The 25,259-nt window shown below is 46.9% G+C and overlaps 1 protein-coding gene across 1 annotated transcript in view; it reads right to left on the bottom strand.

Moving 5' to 3' along the window:
• The window catches only part of LOC147708713 (uncharacterized), a 273,705-nt gene that overhangs the window by 232,836 nt on the left and 15,610 nt on the right, over positions 1–25,259 (bottom strand). Inside the window, exons 4-8 of the mRNA XM_086925763.1 lie at positions 24,447–24,593; positions 22,698–22,784; positions 20,031–20,106; positions 17,529–17,581; positions 1,251–1,322 (exon numbers count right to left, since the gene is read on the bottom strand). Coding sequence (XP_086781889.1) covers positions 1,251–1,322; positions 17,529–17,581; positions 20,031–20,106; positions 22,698–22,784; positions 24,447–24,593 — 435 coding nt within the window. The remainder of the gene's footprint in view (positions 1–1,250; positions 1,323–17,528; positions 17,582–20,030; positions 20,107–22,697; positions 22,785–24,446; positions 24,594–25,259) is intronic.

Here is a 25,259-nt window from a genome sequence, read left to right as displayed (position 1 = left end):
AATATACAACCATTGACAATGTCAATAGTCCTGGCTTGTTGTAGGTGTAATGCTACTTGTTGTGTTATATATCTTGATGAATGGACAGGAGCAGCAAAATACCAGTGGGGCAGCACACTATGCTGAGCACAGATTTTTATCTTAAGTTTTTTAAGCCATGCCCTTAATTACGGCAATCACGCCTCTGTGAGAGACCCCCCAGCTTTTTCATCCCACTTAAAGCCCTGTTCACACCTATTCTATTACTTTTTCTGTTTGCGCACGGCACACCTACTGAAAGGAAAAGAGCGTCCTCTCTGTAGTAGAATCATAGGAGGGTTATTATATCTAAGGCACTATGCTTCATTATCTTTTAAACTTTTGATTCATATGCAATTGTAATGTTTTCCAAAAGAACATCTTTAACAGTGCTTCAAATGGTGGTGGTATTATTAGAGATCACAAGTCAATGACAACCCAGGCACATTAGGGTGCACTAGAACGTTTTGCTTGATCTTTCTCAAAATAGACAGCCATTTTGACATTGTAGATAAGGTATCCTTTCACAAGTACATGCACTGTCTCTATCAAGAGGACTGTACGTGTCAATCACAGGCCAAAAGAGAGAACTTTCAATTAATTCTCTGTGACCAATCTAGATCTGAGAAATCCTCTTGAGTGCTTAGGAGCCTGGTTTTCCAAATATACATTCTGTAGATTTATGGTACAAATATCCTCTCTTGATGGTAAAATGGACCTCAGAGTCACCATCACCAAAGTTGCTGTTTGATTAATCTGTTCTATTCTACATCCATTTCGGTGAAGATGTGAGGAATAAGGCGCGGTAGATGAGAGAGGATTTGGAGAGGGATATCTGTACCTTACATCCAGAAATGACGAGAAAAAACAGGAAAAGGTAGTAGTTGGCTAACAAGGAGCAGTGGGAGGCATGGCCTAAGTATGAAGCACGCCTATATGGTTCGGGAAGGATCAATGTGACATCTGCAGGGAATGTGCTAGTAGATAGGAGGATGATCTGGGAAAAAGAATGTTTTTTAAATTTGAATTTGATTTGATAATAAAAAGGCATCAAAGCCATGTTGAGGACGCATGCAAATGATAACTTTGGAAACTAGGGTCTTTTGTTATGAAGCTTAACCCAGGGACTAAGGATGACATTGAGCGTATAGTGGGTCTACTAGCAGAGGACAATCGTGACAGTTTGTTAATTACTCGCATCCCCCATTCACTCACACCCCCTTTACACTTACCCTTTCAGGTTGGCCACCATAAGGTACAAGACATCTATTTTGGATTTTATCCTGTGCAGATCCCAGCGGCTTCTGTGAGGATACCAAAAGAGGGCATCAGTCAATCATTCAACACTGGCGGATCCAATCGAGGGACCACCATATACCGCACTCCCTTCCGGAAGACAGAAAATGTATCTCTAATACTTGTTCTAGAGTCCCGTGGATGCTCTACCTGAGAAGTAAGTTCATCACAGACTATGGATATTCATCACAGTCATTAGGAATGATACATTTAATAGCAATGTTTATTTTTCCAGCCCATCTGAACATAGTTTTGTTAAGGAAGCTAAACGAACAATGATATAGCCTTTAGGTTTGGCTTGCATTTTGAATCCTGACTAAAATATTTTTTAAAAGCCTGCTTTGATATACAATGGATTTATGCGATAAAGAATTCAATGTATCATGAGTTCAGTTGGGGCTGCTGTGCCAAGGTGGAGGAGCGCCACCCCACTGCTTTTAAAAGCAGTGTGACTAAAGGAAAAATAAAATTATAATAACTGAATGTTATTATCATTTTATTTGTTCCAGCTGCTTTGCGAGCGGGTGGTCGGGCCTGCTCTGCTGTCAGAGCATGGCACAGGAGGAGTGGTGGGCACACTGAAGGGTGCATGATGCTTTGGCTGGCATTCTGGGGCTGGTCGAAACTGTCATGCGCACTTTCCATGTTTTACGTCCAGGCTGCATTACAGCCTGGACGGAGAACATTCCCAGGCCACCAGTCCCTGTCTGAGTGCCGAACCACGGCACTCAGACCAATCGCAACTCTGCATTGCAGCATTATGATTGGTCAGGGGAGCCTGGGTGCTTACCAATCACAATGCTGCAATGATGCATTGTCATTGGTCAGGGAAGCCTGGGTGCGCTTCCTGGTTCCTGTTCCAACAGACAGATACGGAGCAGAGACGTGGGATGCGGCGATAAGGTTACTGGTTTTTATTGACATTTTTTTACATTCCCCTTCCTTCTTCCCCCGATCCATGCCGGCTGCCACTGCATGATATAGTGCATGTTTGAGATGTAAAACACTCAACACTGCATAGGAAGCAGAATAATACACTAACAACTATACTCTGAGGTGTAAGAGAAGTACTCTATTGGGTGAAGCCAACATCTACCCTATGTATATTTTGAAGAATTGGTAATAATAGGTACTACAAACAGCCGCAGTTTCAACCCTTCCCTAATAAAAAGAGCTTGCTCCAAGCAGCCAATTTAAAGTGCTGAAAGCAAATCAAGGGAGATAAACATGTGAGAGTCAAGCAGTTTTACAGATGTGTAAAAATTCAAACAAATGCAGATAAAAATGTCTAAGAAAAATACGGTATCTGAAGAGGGCCAGTAAACAGAGCTTTGTGTTGTCCATCATAAATCAAACCACAACAGAAATGTGGCAGTGGCAACACTTAGGCAGCATTGGGAAACAATGGCCTTGTGCAGTAAGCAGCATGTAACAATGCAGGACCAGTATGAAGAGCCACATCAGAGAATAGGGCTTTGGGGGGCTTCCAGAGCACACTGGACTGGTTAGGCTCCATTGGGCTGGCATTGGGCTCGTTGGGCTTCGGCTGGGCTAGTTTTGGGCTTGGCAACCAGAGCCCAATGGGCTGGTTGGGCTCCATTGGGCTTGCTTTCGGCTTGTTGGCTTGGACTGGGGTAGTTATGGGCTTGGGGGTTTTATAACCGGTCATCTTGTGTCACAAGCCACCATTTTGGTGTTTGTGACACCACAGTCGGTCAGGGAGGACACTGGACAGTTTATCTTTGTCCCGCCCTCCCTCCCTAGGGAACGAATTTCCAGGCTGGTTTTTGCGGGGTTTGTTGTTGGATAGCTCATTACTTTTTGAGCTAGGTAGTTTTCTTGGGAGCAGCTGCATCGGGGGTGGGGGATTTCGTATTGGTGTTGTCGCTGGAACAAGTGCTGGATTGGTGCACTATGTTTCTTTGGGGCGTTTTTCCTAGGTCAGTTGTGGTATAATGATGTATAGTTACAGTTATGAAAGAACATAAGAAGTTTACCTAGTTAGGTAGTTGTAGAAAGGTTAGGAAATTGCAAGTTGTGTTTATAATTGTTGCAAGGGGGGACATGTTTAGGGGAGGGGGTGGAGGGTAAAGTAGGAAGACATTATTTAGTGAGGTTTTGTTTTGTACGGCACAAGCCAAGGGAACTTGTATGTAAGGTGCACCTGTTTCCAATAAAGCAGCCTTTTTCACACCAACAAGCTAGTCTGTGGTCTGTGCTGCCCCCCTTTTTGGCCCAAACAGCATTATTGGAGAGTGGCGAGTGTGAGAAGTATAATGGCTACATCACGTAGGCAATATATGACCCCATGAAGCATGCAGCAGTCATACCTATCAACACCCTGGGCCAGGTAGAACATGTGGTTTTTAAGCCCCCTAAATTGTAAGCTCCCATGAGTGTATGTCTCCTAAATGTCAATCCAATGTAATGTTATGTTACGTTTTGTTATATACTTTACTAAGCAAATAGGCACTACACAAATATGTTAACATTTTAAATACCATGTCATGTTTTTTAAGGGTTGTCATGTAACAGAATCCTACATGTTGGGAATCAAAGGAAAATCAACACTGTAGAACAACCGAGTCTTAAGTTGTTGCAGAAACCTTTGATGAGAGAAAGTTGTTCTAGAAATCTTTTCTAAGTGATGTGAGACGGAATCAAAAAGCAGGGACACCCAACATTGCCTCTTAAATGCAGAAGAGGAGGCGGAACCAAGGCTGAAAAGTCATATAGTCAGGCAGCATTTCCCTTGAGAAACCGTGGGGACAACCCACACACAGCTTTAGCTTTATGAACAACAAATACAAGTTTAACAAGCATTGGCAATGCAAAGAGGTCTGAGCACCATTTTCATTTTTTTTTTTTTTTCATAACAGTATTTATTAGAAGTTCAAGCAGATCAAGTGTACAGTCCTCCAAGAACAGGAGAACACATCAGCAGGCAAAATACAGTAGAATATACGTATAGCTCAAACTTCTGTCTAGCCCCCACCCGCCCCATTATCCCCCCCCACAACTGTAACATTTCCCACTACCCACCCCTTATCCCGCCCTAACCCGATGCACGTGATCACAATCAGCTGCAGTATACATAAGAAAACACGACTAAGTGTCTTGGAGCTATCCAGGCCCTGAGATCTCAATCAGTGGATAGACCATCTTCTGTTTCAGCGGGAGGTTCCAATGTCAGGTCTCTATAGTCCGCCCACCGCTTCCAGATCTTGTAATGTTTCCGAGGGCAGCCCCTGGCCTCAAACACCGGCAATTCCAGCCCCATGAGGAAGTCCAAGCCCGCCTTCCATGCGCAAAGTGGGGGGGCGCGGTCACTCTTCCAGGCCCTCGCCAGATCCCTCTTGGCTACAACAAGGCCTAATAGAAGGAGATGGCGCTTATAGATGTTCCCACCCACTTGATCTAGGACATGAAGAAGACCCAACCTAGGTGTACGAGGTAGGTCTCATTCCAGCACCTCAGATAGGCAGTCCCACACCCCACCCCAGAACCGGACCAGGCTCACACACGACCACACAGTATGCACCAACGTGCCTCTCTCGGCCCCGCAGCGCAGGCAGTCTGGGGAAGCAATAAGGCCCGCCCTCCACAGTCTCTCTCTGGTGTAATAAGCCCGATGCAAGTATTTATATTGTATGAATCGCAACCTCACTGCTATAGCCGTGCCTCGGGGGGACTCCAGCGCCTCCCGCCAGTCATCCTCATCCAACGGACCAACATCCACCTCCCAAGAGGCCTTCAACGACACCAGGGAAGAGGAGCAGTGAATGATCAGTGTTTGGTAGATTTTTGAGACTTTTTTATCCCCTAGGTCTCCCATGAAAAGCTTAGCTTCCACGGGGCTAAAGTCCGGAAGCTGGTCCAGCTCCACCAGACTCGGCGCCAGAGCATGACGAAGCTGTAGATATTTAAAAAACTGGGTCTTGGGCATGTCAAACTCAGCGCAGAGCGCTTCAAAGGATTTAAGGGTAGTCCCGGTAAGTACATGACCAAGCGACGTGATCCCTATGGACTCCCAGCCTCCAAACCCCTGCAATGAGGCCAGCGCAGGGAGCCGTCCGTTGTTCCACAGCGGAGTTTCGGCCGTCAGTCGTCCCCACCAGCCCATGCGACGCAGCGCCTGCCTCCAAATCAGGAAGACCACTTGCGTCACATGTGGCAGTATCTTCCGCCGCCCTGCCGAATACAAGAGTGTATGGAGCGTGGCATCACCCATCAGAAAATGTTCTAGGGCATACGCTGGATCGTCACGGCCACCGTACCACCACTCATTCAAGACTAACAAGTGAGAGGCTTGGTAGTACGACAAGATATCGGACGTCGCGAGACCACCACAGTACGTGGACAAAAAGCAGGTCCGCAGTGCTACCCTAGAAGCACCCCCAGCCCATAAAAACCGGCCTAGCAAGGAATTTACACGCCGGAACCACTGCGGGTCCACTCTGTACGGATGATTTTGCAGCTGGTAGAGCAGTCTAGGGAGGGCAACCATCTTAAAAATAGCAGATCTGCCATAGATATTAAGAGGCATGCGTGACCACGTTTTGACGTCGGATTGAACCCTGTCCCATACCGGCTGTATGTTACGCTCCCAAGCAATAGCGGCAGATTCCGACAGGAAGACTCCTAGATATTTCAGGCCACCAATCGCCACCTGTAGATCCGCTGCCCAAGGAGACACCTCGCGCCGGCCCCCCAGCATCCAGAGAGTCGATTTGCGCGGGTTGAGGTAGAGTCCCGAGACGTCACCGAAAATGCGTAATATCTCCAAAATACGCGGGCCCGAACGATCAAGGTCCGTCAGAAAGAAAAGGACGTCATCTGCATACAGTGCAATCCTATCAGTGAGGCTCGCACTCCATACAAAGCCCCTAAGCTGCGCGTCTATGCGCACCCAGGCAGCCAGCGGCTCCATGACTAGCGCAAAGAGATACGGGGACAGGGGGCACCCTTGCCGGGTCCCCCTAGCAACCGGGAATCTCTCCGAGATGGCTCCCGAGACACGTACCGAGGCCGTGATGCCAGTGTACAACAGTTTGACATATGAGACAAAAACTGGACCCAAGTTGAGGCGCGGTAAGAGAGCAAAGAGGTAAGTCCAGCTGACAGAATCAAACGCTCTGTCAATGTCCGCCAGTAGGAGCGCCGCCCGCTCTTCAGTCGCCCCCATCGCACCCACCGCTACCTGCGCCCGTCTGATGTTGTGCCTTGTCGCTCTGCCCGGCATAAAGCCCGCCTGATCCGGGTGGACCAGATCCGCCACGTATGGGAGAAGACGATTCGCCAACGCCTTAGCCAACAATTTGGCTTCGAAATTAATGAGAGATATCGGGCGATACGACTCGTGTCTGTCAGGGGGCCTGCCCGGTTTCTGGAACACCACAATCTCAGCTTGACGCCAGTCCACCGGCAAGCAACCACACTCCCGAGCTGCCTCCAAAGCCTGCCGATAGCGTGGCCCCAGCTGCAAATGAAATTTTTTGTAAAATTCACTGGGAAAGCCACTTGGTCCGGGCGCCTTACCCGTGTTAAGTTGTCCCAGCGCGTCGCCCAGTTCCTCCGCCGACAGGGGAAGGTCTAGAGCTGCCCTGGCCTCATCTGATACCACCCGGGGGGGAAGGTCAGCTATGAATTTGTCAATTGCCTCCGGTGGGAGACAATCCCGTGAAGCGTATTGTACCTTATAGTAGTCGGCAAAACTCGCCGCAAGCACAGCAGGGTCCGTTATGGCAACCCCTTCCCCGTCCGTCAGGCCCGGCAGAGAGATCGGCTGCAGAGTTTGCTGACACAACCGGTGGAGCATAGTGCATGATTTGTCGCCCCATTGGTACACCCTACTCCGCGTGGCCAGCCAGGCTTGGCGAGCCTCGTCCAGTAGGATCGAAGCATATGTTTGCTGTGCCTGTAGGAGTAGCCTGAGCGCCACATCGCCTGCACCTCCTTTACACTGCCCCTCCAAAGCTCTCACCTGTGCCGTGGCTGCTACAGTGGCCTCCTGACGCTTCCGACGGGCGGCAGCACACCAGGCGATGTCCACCCCACGCAGCGTGGGCTTCATGGCTTCCCAGACCGTCACACTATCCATGCCCTCTGTCGAATTCTCCCTCCAATACTGGGCAATCGCTCCGCGCATGTGTGTCGTATAATCTGCCCGTTGGAGATGCCACGAAGACATCCGCCAACGGAACGGCTGATGCGGTTTACGCAGTGCAATCCGTACTGCAACCGGGGAGTGGTCCGACAGACCCCTAGGTTGAATCACGGCCTGCTTCACCCTATCGAGGAAGGCCCCGGGTACAAACACACAGTCCAAACGGAAGAAAGAGCCATGCACTGCGGACACATACGTGTATTCACGCGACCTGGCATGCAAATGTCGCCATGTATCTACCCAGCCCAACCCATCGATCATCGCTTTCAGACGCGTTGGGGTAGGTGCCACCGCGGCCCCCTGCATTCTCTGCCTGTCCAGACCCACATCCACCACGTCGTTCCAGTCAACCCCTATCACAGCCAGGCATTCCGGGACGTCGGCCCACAATTCAAACAGGCGCTCCGCCAAAGACCATTGCAGGGGAGGGGGAGCATACACACTGCCGAACACCACAGGTTCCACACCAATCATGCCCCTGACAAACACAAACCGACCCTGGGGATCAAGCCAATGGCGTTCATGAGTATAAGACAGTCGTCGGTGAATAAGGACAGCTACCCCTCTCGACCCCCTGGTAAAGCCTGCATGGAACACCTGGGTATAGCCAAATCGTTGTAAACTCAGAACTTTCGTTCCTAACATATGCGTTTCCTGCAACAACATGACATCCGCCGAGTCTCTCTTACCCCAGCGCAGTACCGCTCCCCGTTTAATTTTGTCCAGCATCCCCCTGACATTCCAACTAAGTATTTTCATGGAGCCACTAACAGGCGCCCTCACCGGGGAATCACCCATAGTCTCGGTGGGAGAGCATCTGGAAACCCTCGGACCCAGCCCAAGCACCTTGCATTACAGAAATCACAGCAGCAAAGATCACGTGCATCTCTACCCAACTACCCCGCACCCCCCCCTCCCCGTTCCCCAATACAACATCCCCAACTACCAAACCCCCGCCTATCCCGCCTCCCCCACCCCTATACCTCATGGAACAGTGAAGTACCTGTCGCGGCATGAAGAGCCTCAGGCCCAAAACAGAGCGCCCAAAGCCCCCCGCGCCAATGGATCCCTTCACACTCCCCAACTAACAGTACCTCCCCTTAGGGCCCCCCTCGAACATGAGAGGAGTAGGCCGCCCATGGGTCAGCACCCCGAACCCCATTAAGCACATGTGACCCACCGCTTAAGCGCAGCGGGACAGAACAACAACAGACATTACGCCCTTCCTGTGTCCAGCTATGGCCTAGACCACACCACACCATGCACCCGCCCATCAATCAGTAGTGTTACCCCAATGGCCATCAGCCAAGGCCAGAAACGAAATGTCGCTTAGGAGACAAGAGGGGGGCTCCACGGCTCTCAGGTCCCAGTCCCAGACTGAGCAGTGTCTGACTGTGCACCATCCAGCTGGCCACCCCCGGTTTGGGAGCGTCGCCGTGACCTAGACTTCCTGTGTCTCCTGCTCCTGTTGGATGATTCGCCCCTCTCTTGCGACGACCCACGCGATGCTCCGGAGTTCAGGCCCGGCTGGGCATTCGGTCGGATCCTGACTGTCTCATCTGTCCAGCTAAACACCGCCTCCGGGGTGTCGAAAAAGTGGGTCTTGGAATGAAACACAACCCGCAGACGAGCAGGGTACAACAGTGAATATTGAATTTTCAATCCACGTAACTTGGCTTTCGCATCTTGGAAGGATCGGCGCTGCTGCTGCACCAGCCTGGTATAATCCGGGAAAATCATAATCCTGTGACCCTCGAACGACAAGTCCTCCTTTGCTCTTGCTTCTCGGAGAATAACGTCCCTGTCATGAAAGTTAAGGATCTTGGCGATGACTGGACGTGGTCGCTCTCCGGCCGGCGGTTTCTGCGCCAAGGCCCTATGGGCGCGCTCCACCACAAAGCAGCGTGACAAGACGTCCGGGGGAAGCCAGCTCTCCAACCAGCGTGTCAAGAATACATCCATGGACCCCTTTTCACAATCCTCTGGAAAGCCCACAAAGCGCAGATTATTCCTTCGCGCCCTCCCTTCCGCATCCTCGACACGGAGCGCTAGCCCCTTTTGGATCCTGGCCATGTCCTCCACTTTCTTTTTCAGAGCCACCACATCGTCCTCCACCCCTGTAATCCGAGTTTCGGTTTCGGTGATGCGGGCCACAGCATTGCGGAGATCTTGACGCAGCAGCATGACATCGGCGCCAACCGCCCCAATTTTGGCATCAAGCATGTCTCTGGACTGCGTAATGGCGGCCATCAGGGCCGCATTATCAGGGCCTGTGTTCTGGCCACCGCCGGAGGCCCCGGAGCCTCCACTGGGCCCTGTGAATTTATCAATCGTCCCTTGCTTGGTGGACCCAGTGCCGCCCCCACCTCTCGTCATGGTTAGTGGCAAGGAAAAGGGCCTCACTGCCCCAGCGGTGGGCCCCTCGTCAACAGCAATTCAACAGTATCGTCCACTCGGGGGCCAAGGAGACTCCGTCGGGGCTCAAATGCCGTCCCCAGTGGGCACCCCCAGAACACAGACACCGCAGCTCAGCTCCGGGCAGCAAGCCCCAGCGGGAACGTTCAACAGGATAGTTTCTTCACCAGGTTAGGGCTTCCTGGATCTCAGTCTGGACCTCACCCAGGATCTGCGAGCCAGGACGCGCAGAGGAAGGTCTCAAGAACCGGGGACGTCCAGCCCCGTCGTCTGCCTGGCCACCCCACACCCAACTCGTGTCCCAAAGCAGCAGATGATGCAGGGCAGACACTCGGGTCTTCAGACTGACTAGCCCCGAACACCTCCCGGGTCACAAGTCACAAGTCCCGTCACAGCGTCCCAGCGCCGGTCCACCAGAGGGGAGGAGGAGGGGGGGGGGCCCACTCACAGTTTGTCTCGGGCTATCCGTGGGAGACCTCCACGCACCATCCGGGCAGTAGGCTCGTCCCTCCAGGCACCACCAGCTCCAGCCATCCAAGTCCGACGTGGCGTGCAAATCTCTAGCTCTCCAGCCGCTCCGAGCCCACCTCCCGGTCTAGGAGCCAGGGAGAATACCATCCGGCCGAGGCCCACCAAACTCGAGGCCCCGGCGTCCCCAGGGCCAGGCAAGCTTCAAGGACACTCCAGAGCACCAGTATCCGAGGCAGGCTCCCTCCGTCGTCTCACCGGCCCCAAGCAGTCCCGGGAACAGGCCCGGAGAGGCGCGCCTCAGAGCGCACGGTATGGGCAAAATGCAAGGCCACCGGGCAGTCGGGTGTGGTCCGCGTCCCAGCCCCCCAGGGTCCTCCTGGACGTGGTCAGTGGTCACTGCGCACAGTAGGTGCCACGCCAACCCTAGGAGCCGACCTCTGCGACCCCCAGTCTCTCAGACTCGGTCCGGCCCGGGGTCGCAAAACTCGAGGCCCCGGTCTCCCGGGGTCCGCACAGGCCGCGGTGCCCCCACGCTGTCCCAGGAACACCCCAGGTGTAGCCTCCGACGTTCCAGGTACCCCCAGTGGTCCTCGTGAGCTCCGGCGCCGATGCTGCTGGGTGGGGAATCCCCCGACCGGCCCGACCACTGGCCGTCGGCCCCGGGTCCCGAAAATCGAGGCCCCGGCTCCACTCGTGGACAGTAGGCCGCACCGCGTCGCCGACAATCGCGGGTCACTGGAGCAGCTGATTCAAGCGGGGCGGCACACCGGATAGGTCTCGGTGCCACCCGGAACACTCCCAGTACAGGTAGGGCAGTTTGCAGGGCTCGGGGGCCAGGATAATGATCGGATAACGTGTGGGCCGGCGGGAGCTCCTCTAAGCTGCGACCGCCATCTTCGCCCTCCAAGCCACGCCCCCATTTTTTTTTTTTAATTTTTTTTTATTCATCATCATCAAGATTACAATTACATTTTCATTATGTATTTCACAGGGATAAGAAAATCAAATAACATTCATTATTAACTTAATTCTTTTAAAAAGTTTGTAGATTCGTGCTTGCATTTAACAAATTCTATCCATAATAGATCTTACAAATTCAATTTAGTACCTAAAACAAATTATTAGTTATCTTGCTATATGCTTATAACTCCCCCAGCTTTTGCTTCCATGTTATTATTGGAGCCCATATTCGCCTCGCAACCTCCCTTCTTACCCTTCCCTTTTTTTCGTATAGAGATGTTCCAAGGTAAAGATTGCCAGCAACCTAGAAACCCATTGATGTACAGTCGGTGGACTAGAATCTTTCCATAGCGATGCTATACATAGTCTGCTTAATACCATGGCTATATACAAAAACTCATAATGGGGAACAACCATGCCATCCTTAGCAACTCTTAAGATCATAACTTCGTTTGACAATGTTATATTCATTCCCAGTGTTTTCTGAAAGAATTGTTCCATATCCTGTTTATAGCTATCTAACCTGGGACATGAAGCAAACATGTGAATCGTATCAGCTTGGGTAGAGTGACATCTTGGACAAATAATCCCACTTGTTCCGCCCCACTGTGCCACCCTATGGGGAGTATAATACAATTCATACAATGTTTTATATTGCTGTGTTTGCAAATTTGTTGTACTCAGCACCTTATTTGACATTATTAGAGACTTCTCGGCCTCATTCCCAGTCAGCCCTAATTTAGTTCCCAATTTCTCAAACATTTTTTAGAGTCATCCTTCTTAAATTTACATATTTCGACATACAACTGCGATATAGAGCAACCTGACTCCTTTCTCAAGTCTTCCATCAAATCTACTTTTTGCATGTCAGCCTCTCCAGCCCCTCTTTCTTGATAGGACTGACCTGACTTGTAAATATTTATAAAAATCTCTTCGCCTTAAATTATAAAGCCTTTGCGCATTTTCATACGTGATAATTGCCCCTGTCCGACCTACAAGGTCTCCTAAAGTTTTTACCCCTTGCCTGTCCCAATCTTTCATTATGGAATCGTGGAAGATTCCTGGAAACAATGGATTCCCATATAGTGGTGTATAATAGTTTATTCTGCCCAGTTTTAGCTTCTTTTTAAGGATAGACCATATTGTTATGGCAGCCCCCAGGGTCTTAAACCGTACCTTCTTGTAGTAACTTTTCTCATCATATTTGAGAAGCCAGCTGTCCAAATCCGTGACCAGAAGCTCATATACATCCGGAATCATATCCCTCCCTCTCCATTTGTCCGTAATATCTCCCCCCAGCATCCCTCTTATAAATTGTAAAACTGATGCCCAATAATAGGTTTTGAAGTCTGGGAGTGTCAACCCGCCACGTTCTCGGGGCAACGACAAAAATTTCTGGCTACGTCGCGTTCTTCCTCCTGCCCATATAAACCTGTTTGTTACCCCTTCTAGCTCTCTGAACCATTTATTGTCGAATAGTAGGGGAATGGACCTAAAAAGATATAGCACTTTAGGACATTTTTATCAGTTTGCATCGGCCAATTGTAGTCAAATGCAGGTTATTTAATCGGTTAAAGTCAGTTTTAGCCTTGCGTATTATAGGTTCTAAATTCTTCTCTACTATGGTTGTGATATCGGAGGAGATTGAAACCCCTAAATATATCGCAGTCTCAGTGACTCTTTGATCTGCCAACGTTACTTTGTTATTTATTACAACTTGCGTTTTATCTGCGTTTAGCTTATATCCTGATAATCTTCCATATATAGCTGCCTCTGTTTCTATTGCCCGTAATGCAGTTTCAGGATCGCAAGAGGTAACCGCCAAATCGTCCGCGTACCCCAGAATTTTTGTTTCGTGTCCATTCAAGACTATTGGCCGTATGTCTATGTTCTGTTCTATTTTCCTAATAAATGCATCTATATATAGGGCGAAGAGAAGTGGAGAGCAGGGACATCCTTGTCTAGTTCCCTGTCCAATCATTATCTCTTTACTCCATTCGCCCATAATTCTAAGTTTAATTCTTGGATTGACATATAAAGCCCTGATAGCCTTTATAAAGCCACTCCCAAGATTTACCTTCTCTAATACTGCCCATAGGAACCCCCACGAGACCCTATCAAATGCTTTCTCTGCATCTAATAATATTAATGACATAGGATCTCGTGAGGCTGTCGTTCCATCAAACGGGGTGAGCACCATTTTCAGTTATAACCAGACCTATTGAGTTAGACTGGTGGCCTTTCACCTGTACACTGACATAAAGAAAATGGGAATGAAATGCATGTACTGTTATATAGTTCAAACATAGTTAACAACTTTGAAAAGTTGTATTGAGATCACAGTAGTTTTAGGATTTGTCTCATCTTAAAAATACATCAAGATTCCCTGAGTTTATTTATCGAGGCCATAGTTTTTTGCCTGAGCTCTTATCAAGCAAGAGCTTACTCTACTCTGCAGTAGAGATAGAACTCTGCAACTCCTAGATTTCCCACAGTATTCCAGAGAGCTGTGTGCTGAAAAGTCATGCAAGTAACGATCAGAAGTACATGAACACCCTCAGGATATTTTTGTGCGTCACAACAAAGGTTTTTATGAGACCATAGTGATTATTTTTGTCAATTATAAACTGTAGCTGCTCACTAAAATGGCTAAATACCACAAACTTAATTGGTGATAAAAAGTAAAGATTTTATGATGATGATGAATTGGTGATAACTCAGTGTACTGGAGTAATTGTGTCAATGTACGACATTGTTCCACAGAAATAATGCACATCTAAACACAAATCCAGGAGAAATATTTTATCAAGAATGCTGTGCCAGGAGAGATGAGTGACCACCAGGGACACAGAATACCAAAGAGGGATTTCCCTGCATGTTGCGTGGGAATGTAAACCTATTTTTCAATAAGACACTTAGGAGCATATGTACAAGCCCTATAGTCACCAGAGCGTCACTTTTGTGGACGCTACAGTGGCCTAACTTCATTTTCATATTTATAAGGTTGCGCTGAGCCACTCAACGTGGCTTAACGCCATCCTGTAAATATGCCCCTTTCCGCCACAGTGATCTGCTGGCAAACAATTCAAAGAGAACAAGAGACTCAGGGCATATTTACAACAGAATGGAGAAGCATGTTATATTGCTAAAGCCACGCTTCTCCATTCTGAAAACACAGGGATATGCCGTATTTACAAGAATGTGGTGCACCCCTGCGTTTCTCCTAGTGCTGGTGCTGAGTTCAGCTGCCTAGCGCCAATGCACGCACCCTTGTACCATAGTGCATAATGAATGTTAATGATTGTTATGTGCAGGAAGGGAGGCCTTCCTGCAGATAAACACTCATTCATGGGGTTTTGAAACTTCTATGTGTGCTGCTTAATGCAGCAAACATAGAAGTTGCAAAAAGTCTTTTTTTTCAATGATTAAATATGTGCAGGAAGGCTCGCCTTCCTGCACATACACAATCAATTGCATTTTGCTGTTTCTATGTGTGCTGCACAAGGCAGCACATATGGAAACAGCAAAGACGAGGAGAAATAAAGCATTTCTCCACATTGCGCAAGGGTAAGACCAGGTTTTCCCTGGTCTTAATTCTGGCGCTGCCTCTTATTTATATGAAAAACAACAATCCCAGGCAATATGTGACAAAAGCAATGTGAAGAGAAAGTTCAAGAAAAAATTATTAAAAAATCATACATTTTAATTATTTCAGCAAATGATGTTGACATTTAAAAACAGCAGTCGATGATTTTCATTAAAAAATGTTAAATTCATTGCAAAATCAACAATTTGGTACAAATAACCATGGTTTCTTCGACGCGCATTTCGACACTGGAGGTGTCTTTGTCAGGAAATAACCATCAAGCACAAAAATTTCCAAAATCCAAGGCAGTAGAGCAACCTACGGTTCTTGAGATTATTGTCGCTCAAGCATATAGCTTTAGAGCAAAAATGTTGTTGTGGGGTGTAATGCTTCAGAAATGTGGTTGAATATTTAAAAGGGGCAATCGTTGTTTGGAGAGACCTATCCGTGTCGCTTACAAACGAACACTGAGTGTGTGTTCATTAGTTACGAAAACGAGCACTGCCCTATTTCTCACCCATACCTCTATCAATAGCTTTAATCTACATATACTTACCTCCTTTATGCATCTATATACTTTCAATGTACTTATGGATCTATATATTTATCACTTTCCTCTAATTTAGCATTTCCAATGCACTACCCTATTTCTCAGCCTACACTTCTCTCAATATATCTTCTAGCCCAACTTTCTGACTCATCTCAAACTTCTTTCTACTACTCTTTCCAATGCACTACCTTATCTCTCACCCTATAAATCTATCAATATATCCTCTACATCCACTCTCTCATTTATCCCAAACCCCATATACCACTACTATGATCCCCAAAATAACCCTTTCTAGACTCTCTCCTACTCTACCCCTCCTTGCATCATCTGACACCTCTTTTACTATACCGATCCCCCAAAACAAACCTTTCTAAACTCTTCCCTCTGACTCTTCCCCTCCAAAAGCCCTTTTTACTCATCCAAAAGCCTCCTCCTACTGCTATGACCAAAAACAAAAGAAGAAGAAAAAAACCTTCACTCTTCTATCTCTCCGCTATCCTGTTCAATCAAAATAACAGACTAACATGTTCGCTGCTCAAATTTCATAACCACTATACTAATTTACCACTAATCCTTTATGGGTTCTAGAATAGTGTGCTACTCTGCAATAAAGCGTATCAACACCCCATCAGGGTTACAAGTGCTATAAAAATGCAAACCTTTTCCCCTTTTTAACCCCTCCCCAACCCTTCTCAATCCAAATAACTGACTAACATATCCACCACTCAAATTAATTTCCTGTTTCACCATACTAACTTTCAACACTAATCCTTATGGGTTCCAGAGTAGCATGCCACTTGTCAAAAAAGTGCTTCAAAACCGCATCAGGGGTAACAGGTGCTATATGAATGCAAACCTTTCTTCCCCTTCTATCGCTCAGCTATCCTTCACACAGCAAATAACTGAGTAATATCCACCACTCAAATTACTTTCATATTTCACAATACTAATTCACCACTAATCCTTTATGGGTTTCAGGAGTAGCATGCTTCAACACCCCATCAGGAGTAACAAGCGCTATATAAATATAAACCCCTTTTTCCTCTTCTATCCTTCTGCTATTCTTCCGAAAACAAATAACTGCTTAACCTATCCACCACTTAAAATTTACTTGCATGTTTCACGATACTAATTCAACACTAATCCTCTATGGGTCCCGGAGTAGCGTGCTACTCGTCGAAAAAGTGCTTTGACGCCTCATCAAGGTAGTAAGCGCTATACAAATGCAATTACAATACAATGCAATAGGCACATGGCCAAGTTGAAACGTTGGCAATGCATTAAATAGGCGCTTGCTTCTGCACTGAAACATCACAGTCTTGTATGGAGGGGCCTTAGGTTCCCTAAGGCAGCCCCTCCTGAAAAGAGGGCTCTCAAAAGCCATATAATAAAGTCAGAATAAAAAAGCCAAACTCTGAACACTGCAAGTGTTTGCAGTTTAAAAAAATTACTGAGCAAAGCAATTGACACTTTACCCCTCAATCAACCACTCACAAGATCTCGCGCAGCTTTATGCACTCCATAATGATGGCAGCAGTAAAAGAGCAAAACAAAAGAGTTTTTTTTAAAACACTCTCCAAAACAATTTCGAACAGCAGGAAATATAAACAAACACAAAATGCATTGGACTGACAAACATTTCATCAGGCCAATACTTAAAGGAAGCTCTCCCACACAGGCAAAGGGCTGTCCCAGAATCCCTCTTTAGTTGCCATATGGTGTGTTGACACTGTTACTCCTTTCAGCTTTCATCCATGTATCAGTTGGTATCCCAAACACAAAGAAACCTGCCTTGTAATACCTGCATGGTCAAGAGAGTACTCATAAAAGCATTTCACACTCACGCTCTCGAGCTTTTTCCATAACATTAATGCACCATAGAAACTCTAGCAAACTATTCAGTTTGTCTCTCTACATAACCCTTGTGCTAACCGGGAAATTGGCACTCTAAATAAAACAAATTAGGCATCTTAGATCCTGATAAGCATGTTGTAAACTGCTGTCCCTTTCCCTAAAGGTTAACATGTGGCACAGGCTCTCTGGAGACACAGCCTTATGCTACTTACCTCAATACCAGACGCTTGAGCTCCTGCATCCAGTAGTTCACTTTGAGTTGTCTCTAGAGAGAGGCAAAAATATTTAAAATGAGCAATTACTTTTCTAACCAGATGGTAGGCCCTTGATCTATCAGATTGTTTTATTGAATTATTGTCTTTGGTTTCAGATCATCACCAATTATAGGGTTTAATGTAAAACAATCTATGAACAATAAATGGAAATGTTTCCCACCTGTTCACAATAACTCTAATATTCATACTATGTAAATGTCTTCTGTGTTTACTATAAGACACAGTAGCTCGTGGGACCTGGAATAGCAGTGCAACAAGATGAGTGTCATAAAGATGCGGCATGCATCCAGAGAAGTGTCTTCTCCCTATTGCTCCCTAGTCTTTTTAACCCCTTCCATGCTGATGACGGCTGGGAGCCGTCATGCACACAGTGCTCGTGTGCTGATGACGGCTCCCAGCCGTCATGACCACGCCCGCGATCCGAATGTGCCGCATAGGAGCGGAATTCTGGCCGCGGGCAAGGGGTTAAAGAGATCACCGCCTAATTCACTGTCGGAATATTACAAAGAGCATATTTGCTGGCCAAACAAACCTAGAGGTAGAGATCAGTAGCATGATAAGAAACCCTCAAAAAGAAAAGAGGAGGGCCAGAATACTCACCAACAGGGGTTGGAAACACAAGGGCAGCGAGTGCTGATCAAGCCAAGAGGCTGCATCGGAAATCAGTTTGTAAACCAGAAGCCATCCTTTCAGGAACATCACCAGCGAGGGCAGATCCATACATAGCAAGATTTCTTTCAGTTCTCAAAGTCGAGAACCTAAGGTACATTCTAGAGACAACCTCTTGCTAGGACAATTGGACCTAGACCTACAGAAATGTTTTAGCAACTGTTTGAACTGAAAAACATCCTGTTAGTCAGTTTTCTGGTATTCAAATCTAGATCATTTCCTGCTTGGTAGTCTATGCCTATTCTATGGTTCCAAAAGTTTCAAAAACATTGGACACTCCATCTGGAAAAAATAATTCAATCATGATGAAGCCGTGCGCAATAATAAATCATATTAACATAACATAGCCTAAGCCTATTGCTTGATGTTCACAAATATATTGCCAAGATGCAAAACATGAGTATTGAGGCCTGTAACCAGGATGCTCGTTGGCAGGGTAAAATCTACGTTTAAACTGAGGTGCAGGTAAATAGGAATCCAAAGACTGGGTCGACGAGGCTAGAGGTGAAGAATAAAGTTTGTAAATTTAGGCTTCCCAGATCTATTCCAGACTGCCAACAAAAATCAGATTTTGGTCTCTAAATGCAGGCTGATAAACCATAGCAGTCCAAAGCCCTCCCTTGTCATAAGTTTTTGAGAATATGTTCACCATCATCACATTTGACAAAGTACTACAAATAAAGATTTACTTTTTGTATTGCACTGAATTTTGGCAATCACTTTCCTGTTTAGCATCAAAACTACTTTTGATGGAAATCATACTTGTTAAAAAATACAACAGATAAAGTAAAGAGTAAGGCAGTGAAGGTAATAGCAGAGAATGTAAGGGCACGTGCATGAGAAGAGGAGACATGAACAAAGGAGGTGTCTATAAACAGCCTCTGTGGGAGGGATTGTGTAGGAACATGGGCAGTTTGCAGGCAAGAGGAAAGAAAGGATGAGAAAAAAGAAAGATGTATGGCCACAGGGTGTGAGGAGGTGATTAATGTTTACTGATGAGGCATGGCAGAGGAAACCGAGACAGAAAATAACTACAGCAGCGTGAGTAGACGATGCATCGACAGAGAAAACATTTAAATGGTTCTGAGGAAAGTTATGAGTAACAGAATGAGCCTGGAGACAAGAGCAAAGGTTATGTTCAGAGGATCCATGGACAGTGGAGATGCACTCATGTGATTTATCAGCAAGGCAGGGATAGAAACTGGCAATAGCAGTGGTAAGGGCATGGGTGGAACTAGCAATGCACAAGCAGAAGCAGCATTGGCAAAGGAGGCAATATAGAGATATGTGAGGAGGGCACAGCCAGAAGCAAAGGTGAATAGTACAAGACAATAACCAATGAACAAGTTCGCTCTTTCAATTACAGTTACATTTTTAGACTAAAAAATGTTTTTGTACTTGTATAGCGCACAGCTACCCGCAGTGGGTTTCCCGGCGCTTGCTTAGGGAACCCGTCCTGGTATTCCCCTGCGAGATAACCCATTACTGGCCATCCCCAAGGTGAAAGCCAGGCATCCCGCTGCGAGGGGCCGTTGTGGAGATTAAGCAAGCTATTGCCCAGAGTTACAGAGTGGGACTCCATGATTGGAATAGGCACCAAGGCGAGAATTGTCAGGTCCGGGGAAATTTGAGCCCAAGACCCACTGAGGCGGGGAATTGAACCCTGGTCCGGGCCAGACCTCTGCATCAAGGTCTGCCGCTCCAACCACTTGAGCCACACTTCTCCACAAAAATAAATGGGGTTTGAGGATTTACCAATCCTGTACTCACCAAGCAGGAGGAGTAGCTCATTTGCTGTCTGTTTAGCTGCTTGCCCTTTGTGAGACAGAGGTTCCTGGGCAGAGAGCTGCCAAAGAAAAGAAGACCATATTTAGTGAGGGGGCGATTATCATTTGTGATTTCACATACTGTAATCGGCAGAACAAGAGGATCTCTGATACTGTGGATAAAAGAGCTGTGTGTAGTTAAGATCTTCCTCACAATCCCAGCTCTCTTTCAGGAGCCGAAATGCGTATTTATTATCCCAAATATTTTGGTAACTCTGGGTCCAAGTTGTTATTCTCATTCTAGGGAAAACTCAGGATAGCCAGCATTTGAAGCGGGATAACATTCAAGAATTATAGATTCCAGGACCCGGTGTCCTCAAACCAATTTTCAGCCAGCTCATAATGAGGCCACAGTGGAAAATAGAAGGCAGCTGAGGGGCTGATGCTTAAACAAATGAGAAACCCAATCATTACGTTGGGCGATCAAAGGGTTTGAGATATCAAAAACACTACCCCTGAGCATTTTGGTGAAAATACATCTGTGAGTGTGATGTGTGTGTGCCACTGTTTTTTAAAAGCTGATCTCAGGCAATAGCGGTACAAAAGGGAGTGGTGATGGACGGAGCATCTGAATCAATCAAACACTCACACCCAGTCAAAAGATCTGGCTTTAATCCATCACCGTTCTTTAGCCCACTCTGCCACCCCAGTTCAGACATGGCCATATGCAAATCAGTCTGACCCTGTGCCTCATGCGAACAGTCCAGCCCGAACTGCCAAGCCATGCCTTCCTTGGACCGGAAACAAGCTTCCGAGGACCGGTTTCTGGCATTTCAGCCGTCTTCAGCCTGGCTTGCTTGAATCCAGTGGCAAAGTGAGCAAGGGACTCACGTCTGAGCATACCCTGCCAACTTATGGCGAACAAAGCGGTACAAAAGGGGGTGGTGATGGACGGAGCATCTGAACCAATCAAACACTCACACCCAGTCCACAGATCTGGGTTTGATCCATCACCGTTCTTTAGCCCACTCTGCCACCCCAGTTCTGAGTGGGCTAAAGAACGGTGATGGATTAAACCCAGATCAGTTGACTGAGGGTGAGTGCTTGTATTGTCAATGCTCCGTCCATCATTTCCTTTGGTTTTTCTTTGTTTGCCATAAGTGTGGCAGGGTATGCTCAGACGTGAGTCCCTTGCTCACTTTGCCACTGGAGTCAAGCAAGCCGGGCTGAAGACGGCTGAAATGCCAGAAACCGGTCCTCGGTAGCTTGTTTCCGGTCCAGGGAAGGCATGGCTTGGCAGTTCGGGCTGGACTGTTCCCATGAGGCACAGGGTCAGTTCGATTTGCACGTGGCCATGTCTGAACTGGGGTGGCAGAGTGGGCTAAAGAACGGTGATGGATTAAACCCAGATCAGTTGACTGGGGCTGAGGGCTTTTATTGTCAACGCTCCGTCCATCGTTTCCTTTGGTTTTCCTTTGTTCGCCATAAGTTGGCAGGGTATGCTCAGAAGTGAGTCCCTTGCTCACTTTGCCACTGGATTGAAGCAAGCCGGGCTGATGATGGCTGAAATGCCAGAAACCGGTCCTCGGTAGCTTGTTTCCGGTCCAGGGAAGGCATGGCTTGGCAGTTCGGGCTGGACTGTTCCTAAGAGGCACAGGGTCAGACTGATTTGCACATGGCCATGTCTGATCTGGGGTGGCAGAGTGGGCTAAAGAACGGTGATGGATTAAACCCATATCAGTTGACTGGGGGTGAGTGCTTGTATTGTCAACGCTCCGTCCATCATTTCCTTTGATTTCCTTTGTTCGCCATAAGTTGGCATGGTATGCTCAGACTTGAGTCCCTTGCTCACTTTGCCACTGGATTCAAGCAAGCCGGGCTGAAGACAGCTGAAATGCCAGAAACCGGTCCTCGGTAGCTTGTTTCCGGCCCAGGGAAGGCATGGCATGGCAGTTCGGGCTGGACTGTTCCCATGAGGCACAGGGTCAGATTAATTTGCACATGGCCATGTCTGAACTGGGAAGGCATAGTGGGCTAAAGAACGGTGATGGATTTAACCCAGATCAGTTGACTGGGGGTGAGTGCTTGTATTGTCAACGCTCCGTCCATCATTTCCTTTGGTCTTTCTTTGTTCGCCATAAGTTGGCAGGGTATGCTCAGATGTGAGTCCCTTGCTCACTTTGCCACTGGATTCAAGCAAGCCGGGCTGAAGACGGCTGAAATGCCAGAAACCGGTCCTCGGTAGCTTGTTTCCGGTCCAGGGAAGGCATGGCTTGGCAGTTCGGGCTGGACTGTTCCCATGAGGCACAGGGTCAGACTGATTTGTACATGGCCATGTCTGAACTGGGGTGGCAGAGTAGGCTAAAGAACGGTGATGGATTAAACCCAGATCCGTTGACTGGGGGTGAGTGCTTGTATTGTCAACGCTCCGTCCATCATTTCCTTTGGTTTTTAAAGAGAATGGGTGGCATTTTCAGCCTTCTGTGATAAAGATAACAGGGGACTTTATTTTAGTGCTCTCTCATGAGAGGTGTCAGTGAATGGGCAGGAGTGGAATCCACATCTCTACTATCTAATCAGGATTTGTGTCCATCACACGAGCTGATCATCTTTATTGTTCAGAAGATACAGTGATTTCATGATAGAAGAGTCTACTCAAAAAATCTCCTACCATATTGTGCAGTGCTGCAAACCCTTCCGGTAAAGAAGCCTCCTTGCAAGCTTTTGTGACACCAGCTCTAAGGAAATGTTCGAGAGGCTGAATGGAAAAGAACATGAAATTAGTAAGGGAGAAGCCTTTAGAAAGAGATCACTCATCCATATGGCTTTCAATTTCATTTATCACATTCATTTCCAACTATTTTAAATGATTACTGCACATAAACAACAGATCTTGACCAACTAAGCAACGAAATCACAGCCATCTGACACCTCTTGGGACATGGCCCTTCCTAGTGATGAATAATCATCACTTTAAAATGTGAGGAAAGGATCAAGCTCCATCTTCAGCTAAAGAACTTCAAGGCAGTCAAGGGGATTGAAGTAATCAAGATCCTTGTAACGGACAGGCGATCCACACTCTCAAGGGGGTCAGTGGTTGACTGGGGAGAGGTGATCAGTATCACCACAAAGGAAGACGTGATCAGAAGCTTTACAGGGTGAGAATCCTCAAGAGGTAGGAGAGTATTATCTTCTGTTGCAAGTGAAGTTCAGGATCCCAAGAGATTTTATGCAAATACCCAAAAGGGAGAGGAGAGGTGATCAGAATTCTCAGAGAGGAGAGTTGATAAGAATCTTAAGATAGAAGTTGTTGATGAGGCTGCTCTTGGGAGGAGGGTGACATTGGAATGTACAAAGTGTATATGGTAAGTTCCCAAGCTTTTAGATGTTTTCTATAGGACATTTATGAGGCACATGTGAACTATTAAGAAAACATACAAGGACAGTTTAAAAAAAATGTGAAAACCTTTTCCAAAGTATATAAACCAACTCATGAAAAATAAGGTAGGTGTTCGTCGAACGATGGAGGTTAAAGGGAAGAAGTGATCTGGATCCCTAGAAGGGGCCCATGATTAGAACTCTTAAGGGTGATGTCAAGTACAATCGTAACAATAAAACCAGCTGGTTATTGTTACTTTCTCAATATGGGGATTATAGAAAAAATAAAAATAATTTATACATTAAGAAAGTTGTGAACAAGTTTGTTTTTAACTCCTAGTGAGGCAGGAAGGCTAATAAAGTGAAGGAAGAAAAAATGACATGGTCTTGATTCAAAGTTTTACTTTTTTGACACAATGGATCTCCAAAAGCATTACTTTCTTCTATGTAGTGGTGCACTGACCACACAAAAAGGCAGTTTCTCCCAAGAAAACTGAAAATGAAAGGGTTTTAAAAAATAATGCACCAGTGTAAATAATTTCTGTAATTCCTTAGATTCCATCTGCATTACTGTGACCCTCATTATGAGTGACCTATCATAATTTGCTATTTCGCTGTGAGTCTAGGAAGGGCAAATAACAAGGACTCAAATTTTGGGAGCAATAACATATGGGTGTCACATTTCATTTACTGTACTTGTTTTTCCCCGGGCTTTTGAGGAAACACAGCAGAGCTGCCATATTCCTCCAAACCTCATGATTCCAATGAGACCTGTACCATCAGAATTATTGTGCCACTTGTAATGAAGGCCCAACTATAATATCCCTGGTGAAAAAAAGAGAAGACCCAGATAATGACCAATCAGATCTGGGCTCTAGGTCAGATGTTTTGAAAGCTACAGAAAAATCCAGATCTGAAAGACAAGCAGAGAATACCCCCAAACACAACATTTTCTCGCTAGACAACCACTTATGATTCTCTTCGATAATTCATTCAAACATACAGTAGATATTTCTGAGGGGTATATTTGCCCCAGACATACCTTTATCAGGCCAAAGGTGTTCTCTTTCGGCAGGCTTGCCTGGAGGTATAATACCTCTCGGAACACTCTTGGTAGTTCCAAAGCCAGCTGGTCTGAAGGAAGCAGAGTGGCCATTGAGCCAAGTGTAAGTAGCACCTGTTCACGTATCTACAGGAAGTAACACAAGAGAGAGTACATACCTCTGACCTCTGTATGTCTGAAGCAAGGGGACACTGATTGTTTTTGTATGGCAAAATACAAATACTTGTGGTGGAGATGCGTGTTTATGCATTGTCATAAAAAAAAAGTCATGGCATGGGTTAACTTGTACTCATATGCCTGCATTCAGGAAGTTCTTACCATAGTCAGAAGGTAACATTTATTTCCTAATTGAACACGTCACAGTTTCTTGTTTTATTTATCCCATGTTACAATCACTTTGCAGAGGAAGCCAGGTTGCCCCATACTTACAAGACCCACGCAATTTGATTTGCTTATATTTCCGGATTTAGGCCCACATCCATCAAAGGAAATCCCGATTGCAAACGGGCAGATTCTCAGGATCTGACCCTTTGCGCCCGTTATTTTTGCATTTGGGATGCACTTAAGGAATCGCAAATTGCGATGCCTTGAATGCAATGCAAGATGCTTTTTAACGGGGATTTGGGGGGGGGGGAGGGCGACCAGCGGGAGGTCTGCCCCCTTTGGGGTTTTTGGGCCGGGTGGCAGCCAGAGCCCATTGGTCTGGTTGGGCTCCATTGGGCTGGTGTTGGGCTTGTTGGGCTTGGAGTTGGGCTAGGTTTGGGCTTGGCAGTCAGAGCCCATTGGGCTAGT

This window comes from Lissotriton vulgaris, chromosome 6 (genome assembly GCF_964263255.1).
Source record: "Lissotriton vulgaris chromosome 6, aLisVul1.2, whole genome shotgun sequence".
In the NCBI taxonomy this organism is placed as follows: Eukaryota; Metazoa; Chordata; class Amphibia; order Caudata; family Salamandridae; genus Lissotriton; species Lissotriton vulgaris.
This window is presented reverse-complemented; position numbering and strand designations above follow the sequence as displayed.